Source organism: Carassius auratus, chromosome 17 (genome assembly GCF_003368295.1).
Source record: "Carassius auratus strain Wakin chromosome 17, ASM336829v1, whole genome shotgun sequence".
Lineage (NCBI taxonomy): Eukaryota > Metazoa > Chordata > Actinopteri > Cypriniformes > Cyprinidae > Carassius > Carassius auratus.
In genome coordinates, this window is record NC_039259.1 from 23458005 (window position 1) to 23479893 (window position 21889).

The 21889-nt window shown below is 36.9% G+C and overlaps 1 protein-coding gene across 5 annotated transcripts in view; it reads left to right on the plus strand.

The window, feature by feature from the left end:
* Window positions 1-21889, plus strand: part of kiaa0586 (KIAA0586 ortholog) — a 103945-nt gene that overhangs the window by 64623 nt on the left and 17433 nt on the right. For all 5 annotated transcript variants that reach the window (XM_026286470.1, XM_026286471.1, XM_026286473.1 and 2 more), the window contains exons 20-31: window positions 1562-1648; window positions 4388-4566; window positions 5890-5999; window positions 7868-8046; window positions 8129-8273; window positions 8371-8569; window positions 9594-9868; window positions 10780-10856; window positions 11245-11370; window positions 11850-12024; window positions 14678-14802; window positions 15635-15710. In XM_026286470.1, coding sequence (XP_026142255.1) covers window positions 1562-1648; window positions 4388-4566; window positions 5890-5999; window positions 7868-8046; window positions 8129-8273; window positions 8371-8569; window positions 9594-9868; window positions 10780-10856; window positions 11245-11370; window positions 11850-12024; window positions 14678-14802; window positions 15635-15710 — 1753 coding nt within the window. The remainder of the gene's footprint in view (window positions 1-1561; window positions 1649-4387; window positions 4567-5889; window positions 6000-7867; window positions 8047-8128; window positions 8274-8370; window positions 8570-9593; window positions 9869-10779; window positions 10857-11244; window positions 11371-11849; window positions 12025-14677; window positions 14803-15634; window positions 15711-21889) is intronic.

Sequence of the window (21889 nt, forward strand, 5' to 3'; positions counted from 1 at the left end):
AGAAGTTTCTTATGCTCACCAAGATTATATTTATTTGATCAACAATATAGTAAAAACAGCATTATTGTGAAATTATCCTTAAATATAATACTCCAGTCTTCAATGTCACATGATCCTTCAGAAATCATCCTAAGATAATTCACTGCTCAATAAACGTTTATTATTATTATCGATGTTGAAAACCGTTGTGCTGCTGAATTCTATGTTAATTAAAAAGTTCAAAAGAACAGCATTTATTTGAAATATGTATTTGTCGTGTAACAATGTCAAGTATTTTACTGTCACTATCGATGCGTCCTTGGTGAATACAAGTAGTATTTCTACAATCAAGTATCTATTTCTTCATTCACTATCCAGGATAAAACACAATAAATAATTCTCCTCTATAAATGATATTGGTGACAAAAGAGCTTTAAAATGGTGTATAACGCTGTCTGCCTCTCGTACTCTCATTCACATGAGCAGACCAGCTCTCTCCGTTACCATGGAGACATGGCTTAGCTGCATGAGACAAAGACCTGGAAAACTGATGCGTGATTTTCTCTCACACACACACACACACACACACCTCTTAAACAGTTACAGTTTGTGTTCTTGCACTAAATGAGTCATTGAATCTTTGTAAGGATGCCCTGTAAGGACACCCTTGAATCTTGTGTAAGAGCAGAGGATATGACATCGGTTGATGAGACAGCGTTTTATTGTGTGTGTGTGTGTGTGTGTGATCAGCATCACGTCTGTGACCACTGCCATTTAAGGATTCCTTTAAGCTATATCAGGACAGGAAGGTGTTTTTTTTTAACCATAGTTCATATTCTTTCAACATTTTCTTACCCTCATGTCAATCCAAACCTGTATGGCTCTCTTTCTTCAGTGGAGCACAAAAGAAGACGTTTTGAAGAATGTTCATGCTCCTCTTTTCCATTCAAATGAAAGAAAGCCTGCGAAGATCAGTGACTGTAAAGCTCCAAAAGAACACCATACTAGCATCATAAAAGTAATCCTTATGACTTGTGCTCTATATTTAAACTCTTCAGAGGTCACAGACTGTAATTCTTCCATCATTCTTCAACATGTCTCGTGGAATTACATGGGGGTGAATAAACGATGGCAGAATTTTCATTTTTGATTGAACTATATTTCCATTTTATCGCAACTTCAAAAAAAAGGAATGACAGATCTCGTCTTAAGCATTGTGACGTGAGTGAAACGTATTCTTAAAAAAAAATGTTGATTATATTTTGGTGAGGTTCTAAACAGACTAAATGATTTGGAGAAATCCAGCATACTTCACCAAAGTGTTATTTCAATTTCGATTAAACATTCCAATCTATTACATGCTTTCAGAAAGCAGATAGGGTGAATTTCCATTTCATAACGACTTTAAATAAGCGCTACCCTACTTTATGGTCAAGTATCATCTTTTGTTTCACCCTGTCATCATTATCCTTATTAACTCATGCACTTACAACTTTCTAATCTCCCCGGCCGTTGATGAATTTTGTAATTTCTAGACACTGTATTGCTTCCTGACCTCTGTCTCCATATCATTGCCTCCCAGGCTGCCGAGGAACCGCATGCTGGTGAAGATCAGGAGGAAAATATCTTTCCCGGAACCAATTTCTTGTCCGTAGCCGACATCAGCCAGGTATATTCAATTAAAAGCACATTTCAACCCACACACTCACTCCAGCTCGTAACGTAAAGGTCATTTCACAACCTGAGGGTATCAGCCCCGATCCACTGTTTCCTACTTCATTCCCATTTGCATTTCGACCCAGCTACAAATGCCCATTCTCCACATCTCCTCCTACACAGAAATATTGGCCATCAATGGCTCAGCACTCCAGTAATGAGATTTTCTGAGCCAAAGGGTGAAAGAGAATATCGTTTCCTGTAATTAATGAAGACCAGAGAATGGATGAGACAAGAGTTTAAAATATCATTCACGGGTTGGGGAAAAATCTAATTACAATATACACGGTTAAATTGGGCTTTCAGTGAATTCATATGGAAGGGGTGTGGTGCCATATTGCCGATAATAGTCTTTGTTCCGTTCAGGAATTCTGCTCTCATCACGGCTCGCTCAAGCATACACACAGAGACATAAGCCCCTTATATTTACCGCTAACAAGAAGCACAGGACGCTCGGCATATTGGGCATTAGGCCGACTCTGCCGCTCGGTCGTACAAGGGCAAGGCGTCAGTTAGCACCGAAATAGCAAAGCAGTCATTAGGCGGGAAGTGGACGCAGGCAAATCTGTGCTGTTCTCACAGGCTTTTGTGGAAGGTGGCTGGGAAAAATAGTGTTTATAATGAGAATTTTAAAAAATCACATGAGCTGTTCCACAGTGACCCCTTTTGGCCTGAGAGGGAACGTCATCCACAGATGAAGCTGGGTTTGATCTGATTCTTGGTGAACAGAGGCTTGCGTAGGAAGGAATTAATTTTGCATCAGTGAACTGAGAGAGTAAGCTGTTCTTAGATGTTTGGCATTAGAATTTGAGTGGTTGGATTTTAAGAGGTTTGCCTCATGTTTGCTGGATGCAAGCATATATATTATGTGCATTTATACTTTTTGTTCGTTCAATACTTTAGCAAATTGGAGGATCTATGTCAGTGGTTCACATTCTTTTTGACTAATGAATATTGTCCAAAACAGTCCAACTTATATTAATTTCTGATGGTGTTTTTTGTTTGTTTGTTTTTTTTTACCAAAACTAGTAATATATCAAAATAATAAAATATAATAATTTCTAGTAGTGGCAATATATAAATTACTTTAAATATAAATAATTAAAAGTAAAGTAATTATAGAATTTACTGAATGAATACTGAATGTTTTCCATGGTTCACAATCTTTATAAGTAATACATTTGCATGATTTTTACAGTTGTTTGTGATTTTTGAATCACAATTATCAATCAGTAAATTTACTAACAGTTTGCAAATTCTCAATAAAATAGTTTAGAGCTTGACATAAATAGACATTATTTATATTCAGTATATTTACTTTATATGATTTTATTAATTTGCTTTCCATGTGTAAATAACACACTTTTTTAATTTATCCTGTATCGATGTTTTTCAAGGCCATGGGAACTAAAATGACAAGTGTTGGGGGAACAAATTAAAATAAGAAATATTTTACTTCTGGATTTTCTTGATTTGTCATTTTGATGATCTGTTTTAGCTTATTTATAGCTGGTTTTGTCTTATTTATTCCTCTTGCAGGTCGCTGGTTGGGACCCCTGCTCTATGTGCATCCCTTATTATCAAATACTCACAATTTAAAGTTAGAGATTTTAACGAATCTATATAGTAGCACAAAGTATTGAACCTTGTCTTGCACCATGTGTGCTATGTATAATTCATCTTGACCTAGTGGATGACAAGAAGTGAGAAAAAGTTCCAATGACTTGCATTGAAGGATGGAAAAGAGCAATATCTAGAGACAGGAAAGCTTTTCATGAGCAAACATTACTCGTATGTTCTTCAGATTATGTAAAAATCTAGCGTCTTCTGTCTGTTGGCAGTAGTAGTGTGACTATATAAAGTCCTTCTAACTCTTCATTTTGACTCTCTAATTGTTCTAAATGGCAATTAAGATCGGAGTTATGAGTCCAGAAATGAAAACATTTTCCAAACAATGAGAGCAATAAAAATCCAAGCGCGTTGCACAGCAGTTGCATATAATTAAGCAGTTTTTCGAGGACTGGCATGTATTCGGCCCACTTGTAGTTTTCCCAGCGACCAAATAAAGGCCACAGCTACTTAAGTCCAGACCCCGGTGAACAAGCTCGCTCACTCTCTCTATCTTTCTTGGACTGCAGGCACGGATCCTTGCCAGCTCCTAAAATGTCATTCCTCTAAGTCTCCAGTGCCTCAGCTTTGGCTCGGTCAGTTCTGATGGAGCCATAAACTTCAAACGGGCTCAGCGCCCGGCTGGCAGAATTCATTTCTCTCTCTTTTCCTCTGGCGACCGGCCACTGGAAATGAGCTAATCGCTCCTTACACAGACCTCCCTGAGTCTTGGCCAAAGGAATCTGAACATTATCCAAACCAATGACCGAAATGTTGAAAGCTGGCTCGCGGATCCAGCGATGGAATTATACAAGACAAACGTCCCCCTTTCTCTCCAGCCTCCCTTTCTGTTAAGACTGTAATGACCGCTGTGAAATTGCACACAGACCAACATATGTTAGCCATTACAGCACAGTATATGGTGTGTACTTTTATTTGCCGTCATTTGCCTTGAAAATTCAATGTCTGATCCAGTAAGCTATGTGTAACAGATTGTCAATAAGTCTCGTAGAAAGCCATATGTTGGAGTATGTATCATAAAACTGCTGAGACTCCAGTTTTCTCAATGCTGTGTTAAATTCAGGAAACACACGGCGGACTTCCAGACTCTCCTATAGAGCTCAGCGGGCTGCCATCTCCTCCAGCTGCTCTGTATCACGGCCCGGCCTTTCCTCCACAACACCCCCAGTCCACGCCTCTGACCGAGCCCATCCTGAGCACCATCCAGCAGAGAGAAACCCTGGAGAACAGGCTGCTGGATTGGTGAGACTCCACTATCTCTGCAAATATCATCTGCTATTATGACCACAAATATGTCATGGTTTACACAGAAATATTAGGCAGCAGAACTGTTTTCAAAATTAATGATAAATGTTTCCCAAGCCCCAAATCAGCACATTAGAATGATTTCTAAAAGATCACGTGACTCTGAAGACTGGAGCATTATTAAAATATTAAAACAGAAAACAGTTATATTAAATTGTAATATTATTTTACAATATTACCGTTTACTGTATTTGATCAAAACAATGCAGCTTTGCTGAGAATGAGACTTCTTTCAAAAACATTTTTTAAAATCTCAGTGGTAGTGCCCATACAAAGAGCAAAGCTACATATATATATATAGACATACACACATACACACACACACGTTTGTTTTTGTGAAAAGTGAAAAGTGTGAAAAGTGGGGACATTTATTGAAAGAATTTGTTAAATTATGCAATAACATGATAGAAAACTTTGAATCAGAATTGATGCAAATATTTTCAGTCAACATCCCATAGGGGTAATGGTTTTTATAATGTAGAAACTGTATATTCTATTGCCCTTCACCAACCCTACCCCTAGCCCTAACCCTAACCCTAACCCTCACAGGAAACTTTGTGCATTTTTACTTTCTCAAAAAAACTCATTCTGTATGATTTATAAGCGTTTTGATAAATGGGGACATGGGTTATGTCCTCATAAGCCTCATAACCCTCTCCTTTTTATAAATACAGCAGAGATGTGTCATACCCATGTCATTATATAGAGTTGTGTCCTGATATGTCACAAAAACATGCCCACACACACACATACACATTGATTGATTGATTGACTGATTGATTAACTTATTTCTATATTTATTATGCAATCCTGAAGCTTATGCAGTAGAACATGGTGCTAGCAACACAAAAGGTCATGGGTTTGATTCCCAAGGAATGCAAGAATTGATAACGTACATATCTTGTGTCTTGAATGCAGTGTTAGTCGTTCTGGGTAGGAAGCGTCTTCCAACTGCATAAATGCAAATGAATATATATTTATATATAAATACAGTAAATAAGACATAAGGCCCTGTTCAGTGAGTTTGATACACTTTACTCCAGTTTGATCTTTGAAATGCATGTTTTGTACATCACTTTGGATAAAGCTACAGATCTACTTAGTGACCGTTTCCTTACACACTGAATGTTCAGGCCAACTTTGAGTTTAATTTATTGTTGTATAAGTTAAAGTGGTTAATGGCTGGATTGCTAATGACATGTTATCATCATCATCATAGCATGATGCCACTATAGCACTGTGTTGTCATCTCTCTCATAGGGTGGAGCAACAGCTGATGGCCAGAGTGATCACTGGAATGTTCCCTCAGCCCGTCCAGACCGATCCAGCCAGCCAATCAGAGCCAGAGAATAGTGTGACATCAGACATAGGTGAGAATGTGTTATTTGTAATGTTTCTGATTGTGACTTTAGGTTTTATTTTACATTCCGAAAGCTCCCAGTTTAATAGCAATGAAGTTTGTCTGTCTGTTGTTCAACCATCATTCATCTTCACCAATTTACCAATGTGTCTGGTCAAATCAACAACACAATCAATAGCGCATGACATAAACCAGCAAGAATGGCGAGCTGCACCATGTTCCAGTCTATAAGCTCATAATTTTGATTCATAGCGTCTACGAATGCAAGCAGCACATTTGTCAAGCGTGTCAGCACGCAGCAAGATTGTATTTCCTCATTAAAATGCGATTGCTTGTGCTCAGCCCCTCTACTCCTCCTCCGCTCCATCCTTCCGTCTCTGTCGCGTCACTTCTGTTCAGTCGGCGCGGAGGTCCTGCCTCATTAATTCTCACTTTTGTTTAATAGAAAGATCAATGATGTATCAAATTTGCAGAGGAGGCTCGCGGCAAACTGTAGTCAGCATATTCCCAGACTGACTGGACTCTTCCTCCTGTAGAGGAACTGTATATGTGTTTGAACACAGACAAAAGGAAATGAGGGCCCTGCCAAGAATGTCAGTTCACTATATTAGCTTGTTAATAGCACCTGCCCAAAATGCTTAAGGGTGCAAGATTTCAAAATAGGCTGGATGAGAGGTAAAGTGAGTCTCAAATTAGTTATTTGAAATTACTTTACTGGCAAACTCAACTTGCCAGAAGGGCTTCATGGGAAATTTCTGAATATTGTGGGAATGCCAGATTTGCAGATATTAAGTGTAGGCATTGTTATTATTTGGAATTGTTTTGCTTTTATGACATTGACATTGCTGAAAGTGCTAAAAGGTCAGACCTGTGGCCTAGTGTTTTCAGATCCTATCCCATTGCCCATAACACATTGCACTTCTTTTAAACCTGTCTACTGTCTTTATCAATCAAAATGTGGAAAAATTCATTATTTAGGCAGTATTTAGAAGTTTTGTGTTAAAAAATCATATTAGCTCAATACTCCACCATCAGCCCTGTCAGTGGATAAGTAGTAAAAATATTAATTTTAATAAAAATTCTTTTTTTCTAAATGACAAAATAAATTTCTGCTTTTGCATTTTTATTTTAATAAATATTGTGTAAAATAAGCTTTTGCTCAATGTTAGCCCTTCGCTAAGCTGCACCCCCTTTGGTTCCCATGGGGAAAAAAATCTGAATCTAAATCGCAATGGGTAATATTCCTGAGTTGAAATGAATTATAGATTCTGAAAAAGTATTTTTATCTTATTTTTTTATTGAAAGAATTTGTTAAATTATGCAATAACATGATAGAAATTTTTGAATCAGAATTGATGCAAATATTTTCAGTCAACTTTTTTCAGTCTCATGTGAATTTTTTTTATTTATTATTTTTGAATTAATTTATTTTATAATTTGTTATAATTTGGATATTTTATTTTATTTTAAAATAGCATCACTAATGTGAAAACGATTAGATGGCAACAGTTGCTGAGTTAGAATTTGTCAGTTCATTTTGATGAATTTATGTGCCTTTTTAATAAAAAGATTTATTTCAAAAATGTGTTTATATTTTTCTAGTATTTTTCTTGTATATTGTGTTTTATTCTTTTGTTGGTTTTAGTAGTTTGTTTTGCTTTAATTCAACAACTTGAAAAAAAAAACGCTTACTGTAGGAAAGAGTGGATTCTGTTTGTGTCTTTTTTTGTCATCAAATTACATCATCCTGTCCTTTAGATATCAGTATTGAAAAACCGTCTTTCCACTGCTATGTACAGTATTTTAACTGTAGCCTTGTTAACAGAAGTACCCATGTACAGCAGATGATCCTCTGCTCTGTGTGTGTTTGTGTGGCAGTGGAGGCCGCGGGTGGTGGTGGTCTTCAGTTGTTTGTGGACACAGGGGTACCAGTGGACTCTGAGCTCATAAGACAGTGTGTAAATGAAGTGCTGGCTGAAACCGTTGCAGTAATGCTGGGACAGAGAGAGACACAGAGTGAACCCGCTGCCCCTGTCCAAACACAGGATGCTCAGGAGGTACTGGCATCCAAACACACTCTCATTCATCCAGGATGAACTTTAATACCATAAATGTGGTAATATTGTGGTAATATTGCAGAAGGTGACTGAGGTACCAACACCAGCACCCACTCCTGAGCCCATTTCCAAAGACCCGCCGTCTCCTGTCAGAACCCCAGATCTCTCCGAGCAGCTTTCTACAACTCTGTCTCCCAAAGAAAGCCATAAGAAATCTGCTTCACCAGGTCTGACAGTGATTTTATGAACATACCAAATTACTCCCCATCTATCTGTAAAAGTTTAAGCACAGTTGTTCACTCATCAGTTCTGCCTTTGTCTCAGGTCCAGACAGAATTCCTGTGGGCACACCGACTACTACACCAATCCCATCTCCCACCAGGGTGGCCACACCCTCTCCTCCTCCAGCCAATCAGAGCCCAGATTCAGCCAGCCTCCAGAATCACCCATGGGGACGAACAGAGCTCCCCCTGGAGGAGGAACAACCACACAGCGAGAGGCAGGAACAGCCATCAGCACCAGTGTACGTCTAAATATTATTGCGTCATTCTCCTTGCAGGAAATATTCATTCAAGGGAAAAAAAACATGCACTAATATTCATTTTATTTGTGTAGAAGAGCAAAGGCTGGTATTAAAAGCTATGGTTCATTATGTTTTAGGTGTCAGTAGAGAAACTGTTTCTACTGTTTCATTGTAGAATTTTGTGAGGCTTAACTGAGGATGTGCTATATAGACCCGCAGTGCCCCCTGCTGTTAACAACAGTAAATGTATGACTGATTCTAGAAACATGGAACAAAATATGTCCCATTTTAAAAATGACATACGGTAATTCCATTTTTTAAAGTATGATATGATCACTAAAAATACAAAGGTGGCATTTTAATTTTTATCATTATTTTATTACAATTATTTAACATCATCACTCACTACCATTTCTCCTGCCTTCAGACAATTCTTAATGCTTCACATAGAATAAAATACAGACTGAACCTAAGGAAAGCAAAAACATAATTACATTTTTTTTTTTTTTAAACATTTTACTTCTATAATCTGACAGAATTTTTTTTTATTATTTATTAAATATGGGATAAAAGCTGTGTCCCTACTTCTTATAGCTGAATTAAAACATTTAAAAAATCTAAATATCGCAGCTAGTCTCCATCCTACGAGTCAAATTTCCATATTTCACCTGCTTTGGGTTCAGCAAGACCACACAGACTCATTCATTCTTTCATTCATTCAATCATTCTGATTTATTTTATTACGACAGTTTAATAGGTCTAGCAAAACATTAGTTTAAAAACCACCTGTCATCTCAATTAACTAAATTTGTTAATATTTTAATAAATATTTAACAATATTTTTGTGACTCCTTTTGATCAGGTGTAATTTAGTGTTTGATTTTTAGATTTTTCTCTGACCTTAGGAATAAAAGTTGCTGCTATAGCACCTTTACCACTTTGACATGTTAATGGCAGTGTAGACATGGAGGAATCTGTGCTCAGCGTTTCACTCACTAACACCCTCCATCTCTCACACACACAGTGTCATGTCAGTAGCCCAAGAGGACGATGAGGAAGAATCAGTCATCCATCCATCTTCACCTCTCCCCTCCAAACCCACGATTCCCCCACCTCCTCTTCCTCCTGTGAGCCAGGAACCTCCTCCTGCGGCCCCCCCTGAATCCTCCTCCTCCTCTTCCTCCTCAGAGGAGAGCAGCTCTAGTTCCAGTGTGACTGTCACTGGGACGGAGACGGCAGCCAGACACATCTCAGAGGGAGAGCTGCTCCTCACTCACGGCCAGATGGCAGCAGTCAGAGGTACACGATCGGTGCAGACAGACTGATCCAAAACCACACTGCCTTCATAAGCAGCTGCCTTCGAAGGACAAAATGGACTTTTAGAGATAAATGAGCATCTCACAAACCCACAAATACAGCAGAGATGTATTGAAATACAGTATTGAACAGTATATAAGATTTTTCTCTTTTTTTTTTGTCAAAAATACATTAAAAAGTAATGTTGTGAAATATTAAAACAGTTTTAAAAGTAAATAAATACAAATCAAAGCTAAAGTTTCAGCAGCCATCACTTCAGTGTTCATTGCTTTTAAGAAATGCTGATTTGGTGCTTAATTGAATTGATTATTATTGGTGCTCAGTTATTAAGAAAGGTTCGTATTATTATCAATTTTGAAAACAAATTTGGTGCTTTGTTTTTGTGAAAAATGTGATACTTTTGAATGATTATCTGCAGTTCAAAGGAATCGCATTTAATTTGAAAAATAAATCTTTTGTATCATTATAAACTTTTGATCAGTTGGTTGCTTCATTGCTGAAGCTTTTTAAAAAACTTTTACAATTAAAAAACTTTTACAATTAAAAAACTTTTACAATACAATTTTGAGAGATGTTTCTTGAGCACAAATTAAAATGATTTCTGAATTCAGCAGGAATAAATTACATTTCAAAATATATTCAAATAGAAAGCAGTTGTTTTGAGTAATATTCCACAATATTACTATTTTTACTGTATTTTTAATCGAATAATTGCAGCTTTGGTGAGTATAAGAGACTTCTTTCAAAAACATGAGAAATATTTTATTCCAAACTTTTTAATCATATATATTTGTTCATTTTTGCCTTTAATACTCTGTAGTATGCCTTTGATTCCAGTATTTGTTGTTGAGTTATAAGCTTTCTTCTATGCATTTTTTTTTCTTCTTTCCAAGTTCTGGAAGAGGAAGGAGTCATTCTGCCTAATTTGATGACCAGCCTGAATAGTTCTCTACACGGAGTCCAAGATATGGTGAGTCTTAGCCACAGAGCCAAAAACTGTTTCCTTGCCATTTATTTATTAAACCAAATGGAATGAAATAATAAGACAATTTCAGCTTGGGGTTTGAGCTCTTAGCCAAAGGTTAGAGGTTCAGTCCCAAATGAGAACTGGGTAGACAGCCAGTAACACAGTTATCGCTGATATAACTATAATCTGTCATAATTACCATTGTGAAAAACACAAAATCAGTATTTCTATTGCATTTTGGATAGTGGAAGTATGGGAAAAAAACTCATACAGTAATAGAATTCATTATAATTGTTTAACAACACATTGTTAATAAAATAACACCACACATATTTTCCAGTTATATATACATCAAATTAAATCCACTGACAAAACTTTTTTTTTTTGTCAGGACTATGATCTGCCCAGTGAAGGTCAGGTGATCAGAGCCCCACACGTTCCTGCTCATCATGATCCCATCCTGTCTCTGTTGGCCAGAATGGAACGTGGCCCTGTCAGCCAATCACAGCAGCCAGAGGTATCATGTGACTTGACTGAAGCTTTCACATTCATCAATGATGACCAAATCAGGAACAAATAATTGTTTTTTTTAACTAGTTCTTTTGAAATATTTGGTAAAATTAATTTCTTTGTGAAGCTTATATGCAGAACGTTTGTAAATTACTCCATTGTGTGTGTGTGTGTGTTTGTGTGTGTGTGTGTGTGTGTGTGTGTGTATACATAGATGTAAAGAGAGAGAGATGCAGCTCTATATTTTTTTGTATATTATTTTAAAACTGAATAAATAAATATATATATATATATATATATATATATATATATAATCATTTTTATTGTTGTTTATTATTAAATTTGTTTATAATTTTTCTCTGAACATTTCTGCAAACACTAGCTTATGTCTTATTTATGTTTTGCGAGTTCTGCTCTTATCCAGTAGATGGTGCTAGAAGATCTTAAAAAAAGGACATATGCTCTTAATTCATCTCTCTTTCTCAGAAATGGTGGGAGGAGGAGAGCAGTGGAGAGGTCAGTGAGGGTCAGAGGCCGCTTCTGACGGCAGCAGCGGAGATTGTGCTGACCGGACACTCACTCATGGATCAGCAGAGATACACAGAGATCTCACCCCACGCCACTCTCACATCACCTGGACAAGTGCCTGCCGACCACACGGGTATAAAACACCCCTCACACAAACACAGCCTGCACTTTTACCATAGTAAATAAATAAATAAACCTTAACTCAGAATTGGTTGACCTTTTTTATGTCTTTTGCCTTAAGCAATAACAGTTAAGCCAGTGTGACGTGTAAAAGGTCTCTATGTGTGACACATGAACTGTAAACATATAAACGTCATTTCACTTTTTTACGTTGTTGTTCTTGTCGCCATTAATCTCTCGTTTTGCCCATCAACTCCTGTGGCCATTTGGGTGGCCATGTCCCCTTCCTGTATATCTTTGGCGGCGTTACTGGCCCTCTGTGGGGCGTCTCTAATGGGGCATATCTCACACTCCCCGTGTTATATGGACACAGGGAATTAAGCTGTTTTTGCTTCTGATTCTGTGTGAAAGAGCAAGCTGAGGCTGACAGGGAAACCAGGCGGTCTGGATACTTCATCAGAATTCAGGCTCAGGGAAGCAGGCGGAAATGAAGCCCACTCCCACTCTGAGCATACTCTTACATAGCCTGTGAACGCCGTCCAAACACAACCGCAAAGACCCTGCACGCTCCCAGCTAATGTTTATTCGATTATTCCCTGCTCAATGTGCGTTCTTCTGCTGAAGCTGTGGATTGAAGTAGAAATTGACTAATAATGATTTTAATTTAATGCTGGAAACTTAGATGCAGAACTGATTTGTAGTTTTTTTGTCCTTTTATTTGTGCTTTTTAATACTATACTAAACAAGTAACTGAAAATTACCATTAAATCTATCAATAATAAACTATCTGCATTATTAGTAGTAGTAGTAGTAGTTCAGTAGTCATTTATTATTGATGGAATTTAATGGTTATTTATTAGTTGGTTGGTTCTGCATTAATTATAATATATTATTATTATTATTATTAGTTTATTATTGAATTAATTTAATGGTTATTTATTTATTTAGTATTGCATTAAAAAGCAGAAATAAAATAATAGATTAAAAAATTCTAATTAATCCTTCATTATTAATTCTAAGTTAAGAAAATTATTTGATATTCCCTAATAATAATGATAATAATAATTTATTATTATTATTAGGGAATATCAAATAATTTTCTTAACTTTCTGTCCTCATTAATATGAATTTTATAGAATCATATTAATAATTATTATTATTGTCATCATCATCATTATAAATAATATCAATAAATAACAAATTAAACATAAAATTTATTATACATAAAATTTATTATTTGATATAAATTAATATTAATACTAAATATTGTATGTAATATTTATTATTAATAAAATATTTATATATATTTTTTTATTTTATAATTATCATATTATATTTATGGTACGTTTGTGGTTATTAAAAAATAAAAAAATTAATGTTTGTGTTGGGACATTTAACTGTTTAGATTAAAATGCTTAAAAGTTTGTCAAAGGTTGAGTTTACCTGAATATTGGTCAAATACTGATTGGGGGGAAAATTATTTTATTAAAGAAAAAAGTCTGTGTTAGGCTTTTTTTGGAGTAAATATTAGTTTCATATCATGTTCAGGCTTGAAACGCTGAATTTGAGTTATTGAATAAAACCTGTGATGGGCTTATTTGGAGTCAATGTTAGTTTCGGGACTTTTTTTGGACTTCCCAAAACCTCACACTATAAAGAAACTAAAGTAAGTCAATAAAGTTATTAAGCAGAGATGTGTTAGAAAACACCAGTCTGTGTTTTAAACGTTTGCTGTTAATAGTGTACTTAGACTGTCTGCTGTCCAAAAGTGTGTGGACAGAATATGTAAGCTATGAGTCCCGGGCAAAAGAAGGCCTGTGTAGAATCCAAACCTCTTCCTGTGTTGGCCTAAACCAATATTTACTCAAAGCCAAGATCGCTCTGCTCCCAGTAAAAAGAGCCTCAGTGTTGCTTAGAGACTAGCGCTGCCAAAGAAAAAACACACACCCCAGCAGCACAGACAAGAGTTCATCCTTGACGGAGCCAGAATTTAATGCTATTTTGCTTCCCTCTCCACTGCAATAGAGTTCCCATAACAGAGACAAATCAAAGCTGCTCGAAACATCACGCTAAACCTGCCCAGACCGTTGTTAAATGTGTAAACATGTTACAGGCTGTCAGACTGCAAGTATACTTCACAAGAATGTGTTGCTGTATACCGTATTTTTCGGACTATAAGTCGTACCTGAGTATAAGTCACATCAGTCCAAAAATAGGTCATGATAAGGAAAAAAAACATATGTAAGTAGCACTGGACTATAAGTCGCATTTATTTAGAACCAACAACCAAAAGAAAACATTACCACCTTTAGCCGCTAGAGGGCGCTCTATGATATCAAGTGTAGACTACAGAAGCACTGAGCAGCATAGAGCGCCCTCTGGCGGCCGGTAATGTTTTCTCTTAGTTCATTTCTCTTGGTTCATGTCAAATTAATTTTGATAAATAAGTCGCACCTGACTATAAGTCGCAGGACCAGCCAAACTATGAAAAAAAGTGCGACTTATAGTCCAGAAGATACGGTATATGCATAGGTTATTGATAAGAGTGATAAGCAGTATGGTATTTTTATTGAGTTTGTTGTTCTTGAGCACATTGAGTATTTGCAAATCATACTGCACTTTGCATGCAGTCTGAAATATTTATGTGTTGGATCCATGATAACCAGGTGCTGTGGTTGAAGACACTGGCAGGTCAGTGAACCTCAGGTCATCAGAGGAACAGAAGGATGCTGAGGTTTATCATCATGTGACCACTGTCTCCTCCGCTCAGCTGCAGGACACTCAAAATCAGGCAAGTGTGCCACTCCAATCTGACCGAAACAGAGCCCGGTGACAGTGACAGAAATCTACTGAACTGTCTGTCAAAAATTTGTTTCAATAACATTTCAAATTAAGAATTTATTCTGAAAATTATCATTAAAAAAAGTGTGTATGTTTTAGATTATATTCTGTCAATATATGTACTGCTTCTGTACAGTCACTGGTTCTGCCCCTCAAATCCGATTGGCTGAGAAACATTCCACAATGTTTATATTAATCTAACAGTACAGGGACTTTTATCTTCTAGAAAGATTGAGACCCAGTAGTGCTTTTCTGTGATTGCTTAAAGGGATAGTTCACCCAAAAATATTGTATCATTTAATCTTTCATCAGTCAGCAGGGACCAGCAAATGTTTAGTTACCAACATTTTTCAAAATATATTTTTTTGTGTTCAACAAAAGAAAGAAACTCATACAGTTTTGTAACAACTTGAGTGTGTAAATAAGTAAATAAGAAACTATCCCTTTAAAAAACATATTGTAAAGTGGTATGTGTGTGCTGGTTATCTCTGTAGTATTTAATGATATCTGCTCAGACGTGACCTCTGTCCCTTCTTCTCTCTTAATTACAAAAACAAAGCGGTCTCTTTAGGGGTGTGTGGAAACTCTTGAGACCCTCATTAACCCAGGATTTTCGGTCTGTAGGTCGCCCATATGTGGGGATTTACCCCCCTGAATGAGGGAGATTAAAACAATGCTTTTCCCCTCTGTTCCTGTATAATCCCTCTGCATACAGTGTCCACCCGACGCCCCTCTTCTCCGCTATTGTGCTTGTCTCATCTCCTCTCATTTTTTTTGTGTAGAGCTCCCAGTCGGCACAGGCGGTCCACAGACCTGCACCAATCCTGGTGAGGCAGTACCAAGACAGAGAAGAACCAGGTACAAATACATGTACACACACAGTCCCTAATGTTTACAGTCATAAGTGGTCTGAAAAATATCTGTTTGCTCCTAAATGTTGCAAAAATAAAATGGTGTGCAAAGTGCTTTAATCTTTGGTACTTTTTCAATATTTTTTTCCAATCCAAGTTAAAATTTCATGCTTTTATTTATATTTATATGAGCACAGCTCAGGTCTTCTTCAGTAAAATTGTGCAGTTCGCTTTGCAGCCTCTAGATGGCAGGGTACCTATAGGGCAACACTGTCTGCATTGTTCTTTATCTTGGTCAGAGCATGATTGTCCATCTCTGTCTGAGCTGTGTGTCCTCATGTCTGGGTGTCAGGGGTCCAGAGATGCTGGAGTCAGCTTTATAAACTTCAGTAAGGTGTGACGGAGCTCAGCAGAAGACACATGTCTTTGTGACAGCCGCCGCTGAGATGGCATACTGTATGCATCATTCAGTTTGAAGGTTGGGCTGAGCCTGCAGGACAAGCTTGGATAAATACCTGCCTCCCTTAAGGACAGGCTGAGTGTTTGCATGCATGCAGAAATACATACATGTGTGCAAAATAAACTGTCATAGTTATGATGCCACAACCATAAACACGTAAACATGTAACCTTGGGCTGGAGTTGAGTGTCTGTTGGTCATTAGAGTGTTGTGTGTGTGCAGATGCAGGACAGAGCTGCAGATTAGACATAATGAAATCTGTGCTGAGAACGTCTTTTCTCTCCCCAGTGCTTTTTATTAAGTCTTACATAAGAGAACATTGTGAACTCCAGTGCACGTCCTGAACTGTTTACCCCAATTTGCTGACAAAAAACACCTCTATCTCTACAGCTGCCAATTTTCCCTCTTTCGTAAATTGTTGCTCTTGTTTCCCTGAGGTGAAATTGTATTACATTTTCTCTTGCAAAGCATACAGTTTAGACTGTGAAATTATCCCTTATCTCTTTCTACAGTACTGATCATTCTATCTATCTATCTACAGTTGAAGTCAAAACTTACAGAATCTGCAAAATGTGCATTATTTTACCAAAATAAGATAGATCATACAAAATTAATCTTATTGTTTTAGTACTGACCTGAATAAGATATTTCACATAAAATATGTTTGCATATAGTCCACAAGAGAAAATAATAGCTGAATTTATAAAAATGACCCATTCAAAAGTTCACATACGCTTGCTTCTTTAATACGGTGTTGTTACCACAGCTGTGTTTCTTTGTTTAGTGATAGTTGTTCATGAGTCCCTTGTTTGTCCTGAACGGTTAAACGGCCCACTCACTGTTCTCCAGAAAAATCCTTCAGGTGCAACAAAATTTTAGGTTTTCCAGCATTTTTGTGTATTTAAACCCTTTCCAGCACTGACTGTATGATTCTAAGATCCATCTTTTCACATTAAGGACAACTGAGGGACTCATATGCAACTATTACAGAACATCAAACGCTCACTGATGCTCCAGAAGAAAAATAACATGCATTAAGAGCCAGGGGGTGAAAACTATTCGAATTTGAAGATCAGGGGTATATTTAACTTATTTTGTCTTTGACTTCTGGGAAACATGTAAGTATGTTCTGTAGCTTCTGAAGGTCAGTACCCCCACCCTCACCCTCACCCCCGGCTCTTAATACATTGCTTTTTCTTTTATCTTTCTGTCAATCTCAAATTTGAACGTTAAGTACTTAAAGGTTGTCAGTAAAACTTTAGAAGTTTTTTTTTGTTGCATTTTGCATTTTGGATTTTATAGTATAATAGACAGGAAGTGAAATTTCCCTTCTAGTTCTAATTATAATGAACAAAAATTCCTTTTATAATCACTTGTGCATGTGAACAATAAGCCCTAATACTGAGTGACACTAAAGTAAACCTTTAAAAGGGGCCTTTTCTTTGACTTCTGTGTTCTGCATCCGTCATTCTTTTCTCTGCCATTTCACTCCTTCCTTTTTTAATTTCTCATTTCTGTGTCCTCATATGTATTTGACCTATAGTTTATCCAGACGTACTCCTTCAGTGCCACCTGTCGCGTGTGATCAGTGTGTGATGAGAGCCAGTGTGTGCTGATGGGTGAATGGACGTGATTAGTGTTTGAACGTCAGCTCGTTCTGTGTCATTACATTTGCTCTGAGGATTTTCCTTTTTCTCTCTCGGTGTGTAATTTGACGCACCAGTGAAACAGCAGAAAACCGGAGGTGCACCTGTGTTTGAGCGCCTGCAGTAAGTTTGGACATTACGTGCGTCCACATGTGCATGAATGCATCTGTTTGAGAGCCCTTGTTTGGTGTCCATTTAAAGGGCTAGTTGTTTAAAATGAAAATTCATTAATTTACTCGCCCTTATGTCATTCCAAAAAGAAGATATTTACAAAAATCTCTAAATTTTTTTTGCTTATATTAGGAAGGACAACTTGGAATTAGGAAGGTTCCAAGTTGTTTTGGACCCCATTGACTTCCATTATAAGGACTCAGGTTTGCAACAGTATTCATTTTTAGGTCACTTAAAAAGCAGATATGTGCTGCAGTTGTAGAAGTCACTCGTTGTTTTGCTCAATTACACTGATGTTTTGTTCTGGTTATGAAACTAATTACAATAAACAGCCCGTATACCTTGACAAAAGCCTCTCTGTTAGGTTCTTTCTATCACTTTCTCATCAATGCTCACACAAGCAACCACTTGTGAGTTTATAAAGGAGGTGACCACACTGAAAGTCTTCACAGTGCAATTCTATACTGTAAGTACATGACATTTAAGCCTTTTAGTCACAGCTTAAGCTCAAACGAAGGGCCTTGAACAAATAGAGCTTCTGTGACTGGGATCTGCACCTCTGGCCGATCTACAGATGGGCCATTTGTGTTGGCTAATAAAAGGCATAGTGTGGTACTGTATGGCCAGATCGGTTCAGACATGACCTGGGCAGCGTCCCCTGGTTATACAGCTGCTCTCTCCGATGACTATCTCTCTATTTCTCTATTAGAGAATGACTGCTCTGTTCAAGCGTCCCAGTTCAGCTTGTAGCCGTGACTTTGATGGGGAAAAGAGATTTAAAGATGCTTAAATAATAGCGGTCGGTGAAACTCCTTGAGGATATGGCAGATGAAGTCTTTGTAATTGGGGTTTATATAATTTAACTCTGCTACCATTTTATTTTTAGTATGTATTTTATTATATATATATATATAAATATATAACAGGGAAAGTGCTCATTAATCAAAAGTAAAATGCTGTAAATAGAGTTAGCCCCAGTGGCTAATTTTCATCTGTAGCCCTTTGCTAGATTTAAAAAAGGCAAAATAAAAATCTAAAATACCATATATTAATGGCAGTATCATAAAGGGAAGAAAAAAATCAGTGATTTATCAGTGATTGATTTATTGATAATTGATATAAAATTCCAGTTTTACATTTACGATTAATAAATATGAGTGAAATCTGGCCAGCTCAATGTTAGACTTTTCTGGTAGTGGCTATTTAGTAAAAAAATCTAAATGTGAAGGTGATGTAGGATATTTTTTAATATATATATAGTTTATAATTAGATTGTTTTGAAATCATCAGACACTTACTTAAAGTTAATATTTAATAATAAATGTAATTAGTAAAAAATTGTGTTTTATCACAAAAAGACATTTGAAAATGCATTGTTTTTGTCCATTTCTGTGATGTGTATTGAAAGACATGGCACCTAGAAACGGAAAGTTGCACAACTCATAAAAGGATCTCTGTCCCGAGGTGAAAGTGGACATCCGTTGAACACTGGGCTCTTGTGTGTGAAATATTGGCCCCTCTGTTAAGCACAGGAAAGGGGTGAGGGCACACACACACACACACACACAGCCTGCCTCTCGAGGGCGACGCAGATAAACTGTTTCCAAGCTGCTCGGTCGCTCTGTTTTTACTGGGATCAAAACATCATTCAAGGAGCTGTGCTTTGCAGGAGAACCGTGTTAACCCCTGCTCTGTGTGAACTCTCCTTCTTCATCCGTCATGTCCAGTTCTTCACTATAATGATAACATACATACTGCTACGTGTGCATAGGCAAAGTATACATGTGCCAACTGTAAACAGTGTACTGTGTTTTTTCAGCTACTATGCACATAAGTGACTTGTGACTTGCAAGAATGTGGTGCAGAATCTTAATGCTGATTTGAGCTTGTTGTTATGCAAAGCATGCAGGAATAATCACGCTTCGATGAAGTCACCATGTCGGATTGGGCTGGTGTTTCTTTTCTCATTTTAATAGGCTTATTGTTGGTGAGAGGGTGTGGATATTTTCTACACTTATATAGTCATTTTTGCACTAAAAGCATGCTTTAGCTTTTACTTGATAGTAGAAATTGCACTTGCACAAAGTAGATGGTCGGTTGCCAAGGACAAAGGTCAAATATAATGTAATATACAGAAAATTCAATTAAAGATCACAGAAAACCTTGTAATAAGTGTGTGTGTATATATATATATATATATAATTTTTTTTATTCCTTTTATTCCTCAAAGATGCATTATACTATAGTGCCGTGAAAAGGTTTTTGTCCCCTTCCGGTGTTTGTGTGTGTGTGTGTGTGTGTGTGTGTGTGTATTTGTCACACTTAAACGATTCAAATCATCAAACAAATTGTAATATTACACAAAGAAAATGCAAGTAAATACAAAATGCAGTTTTTAAATGATGAAAGAGCAACACATCATGCTGCGATCTAAAGAAATCCAAGAACAGATAACACAAAGGCTGTTCTCACATTTGCCCAAATTCTTGATTATCCCTAAGTCTTTTGGGCAAAAATGTTCTGATGAGACAAAAGTTGTACTTTTTTAAAGGTGTGTGTCCCGTTACTTCTGGCATAAAACCAACACAGCATTTCATAAAAAGAACATCATACCAACAGTCAAACATGGAGGTGGAAGTGTGATGACCAGTTTGTCAGTTTGTGACCTCAAGCTCATGCGCACTTGGGTTATGCAGCAGGACAATGATCCCAAACAAGCCAGCCAGTCCACCTCTGAATGGCTCAAAAGCAAAGTTTGTGGTGGCCAAGTCAAAGTCCAGACTTAAATCTGATTGGGATGTTGTGGCATCCCACTGCAAAGAAGAGTGGGCCAGAATTCTTCCACAGCGATGTGAAAGACTCTTTGCCAGTTATCAGATACACTTGATTCCAGTTTTGCTGCAAAGGCTGGCACAACAGGTTATTAGATTAGGGGGCAATTACCTTTTCACGTAGTGCCAGGCAGGTTTGGAAAGCTTTTTTCACTTAATGGATGAAATCATTATTTCAAAACTGCATTTTGTATTTACTCAGGTTATCTTTGTGTAAAATTAAAATTAGTTTGATGAAAGTGTGACAGATATGCAAAAAAAAAAAAAAAAAAAACGGACACGCCTCACATCTCTGTAATCAAAAGTGACAGTAAAAACATCTACAGTACATCATAACAAACAAGAAATGCTGTTCTTTTGAACTTCCAAATCCAAGCCAGTATATTAAAATGATTTCTGAAGGATCATGTGACACTGAAGACTGGAGTAATGATGAAAATTCACCTTTGCATCAAATTACTTTTAAAAATATATTAATGTAATTGTTTACTATATCATCTAATTATCATTTGAATGGTAGTATGTGTTATTGTATTTGTATTATTTTAATGTCAATGTCAATATTCTATTTGAAGGGTCATATACGTAGAAGTTTATGGATTTTCAGTTTAGCAAACATTATGGACTTCACTGGAGTGAACACTTTTGTGTGTGTAATGTTATTTGTATGTTTTTTTTATTTATTTATTAGAATTTCACTGCATGGTAATTTACCCTTTACATGTGTAGCAGAAATAATTCATCTTTGTCTTTATCTGAAATCGGCCTGATATCTCTATGATGTCCTCTGAAGCTGGTGTTACTCTATAAATGGTTGCATTATTAATGTTTTTGTTTCAGTTTGAGCTCGCAGTGTGGCGTGATCTCGTGTTTCCTCTTCAAACAGCGGTCTAATGCAAACAAACAGTACACACACTGAGACGCTGTCTCCGCTTTTCACTTCTCATCACACGGCTCCTCACGGGGAGGCTGCTTTAAACAGAGATGAGAGGAGATTATTTACCCGATGTCTGCTCTCAGGTTTATGGTGAAAGAACGACAACTTGAGTGTGTTTGTTTAAACAACTCACCTATTGGCT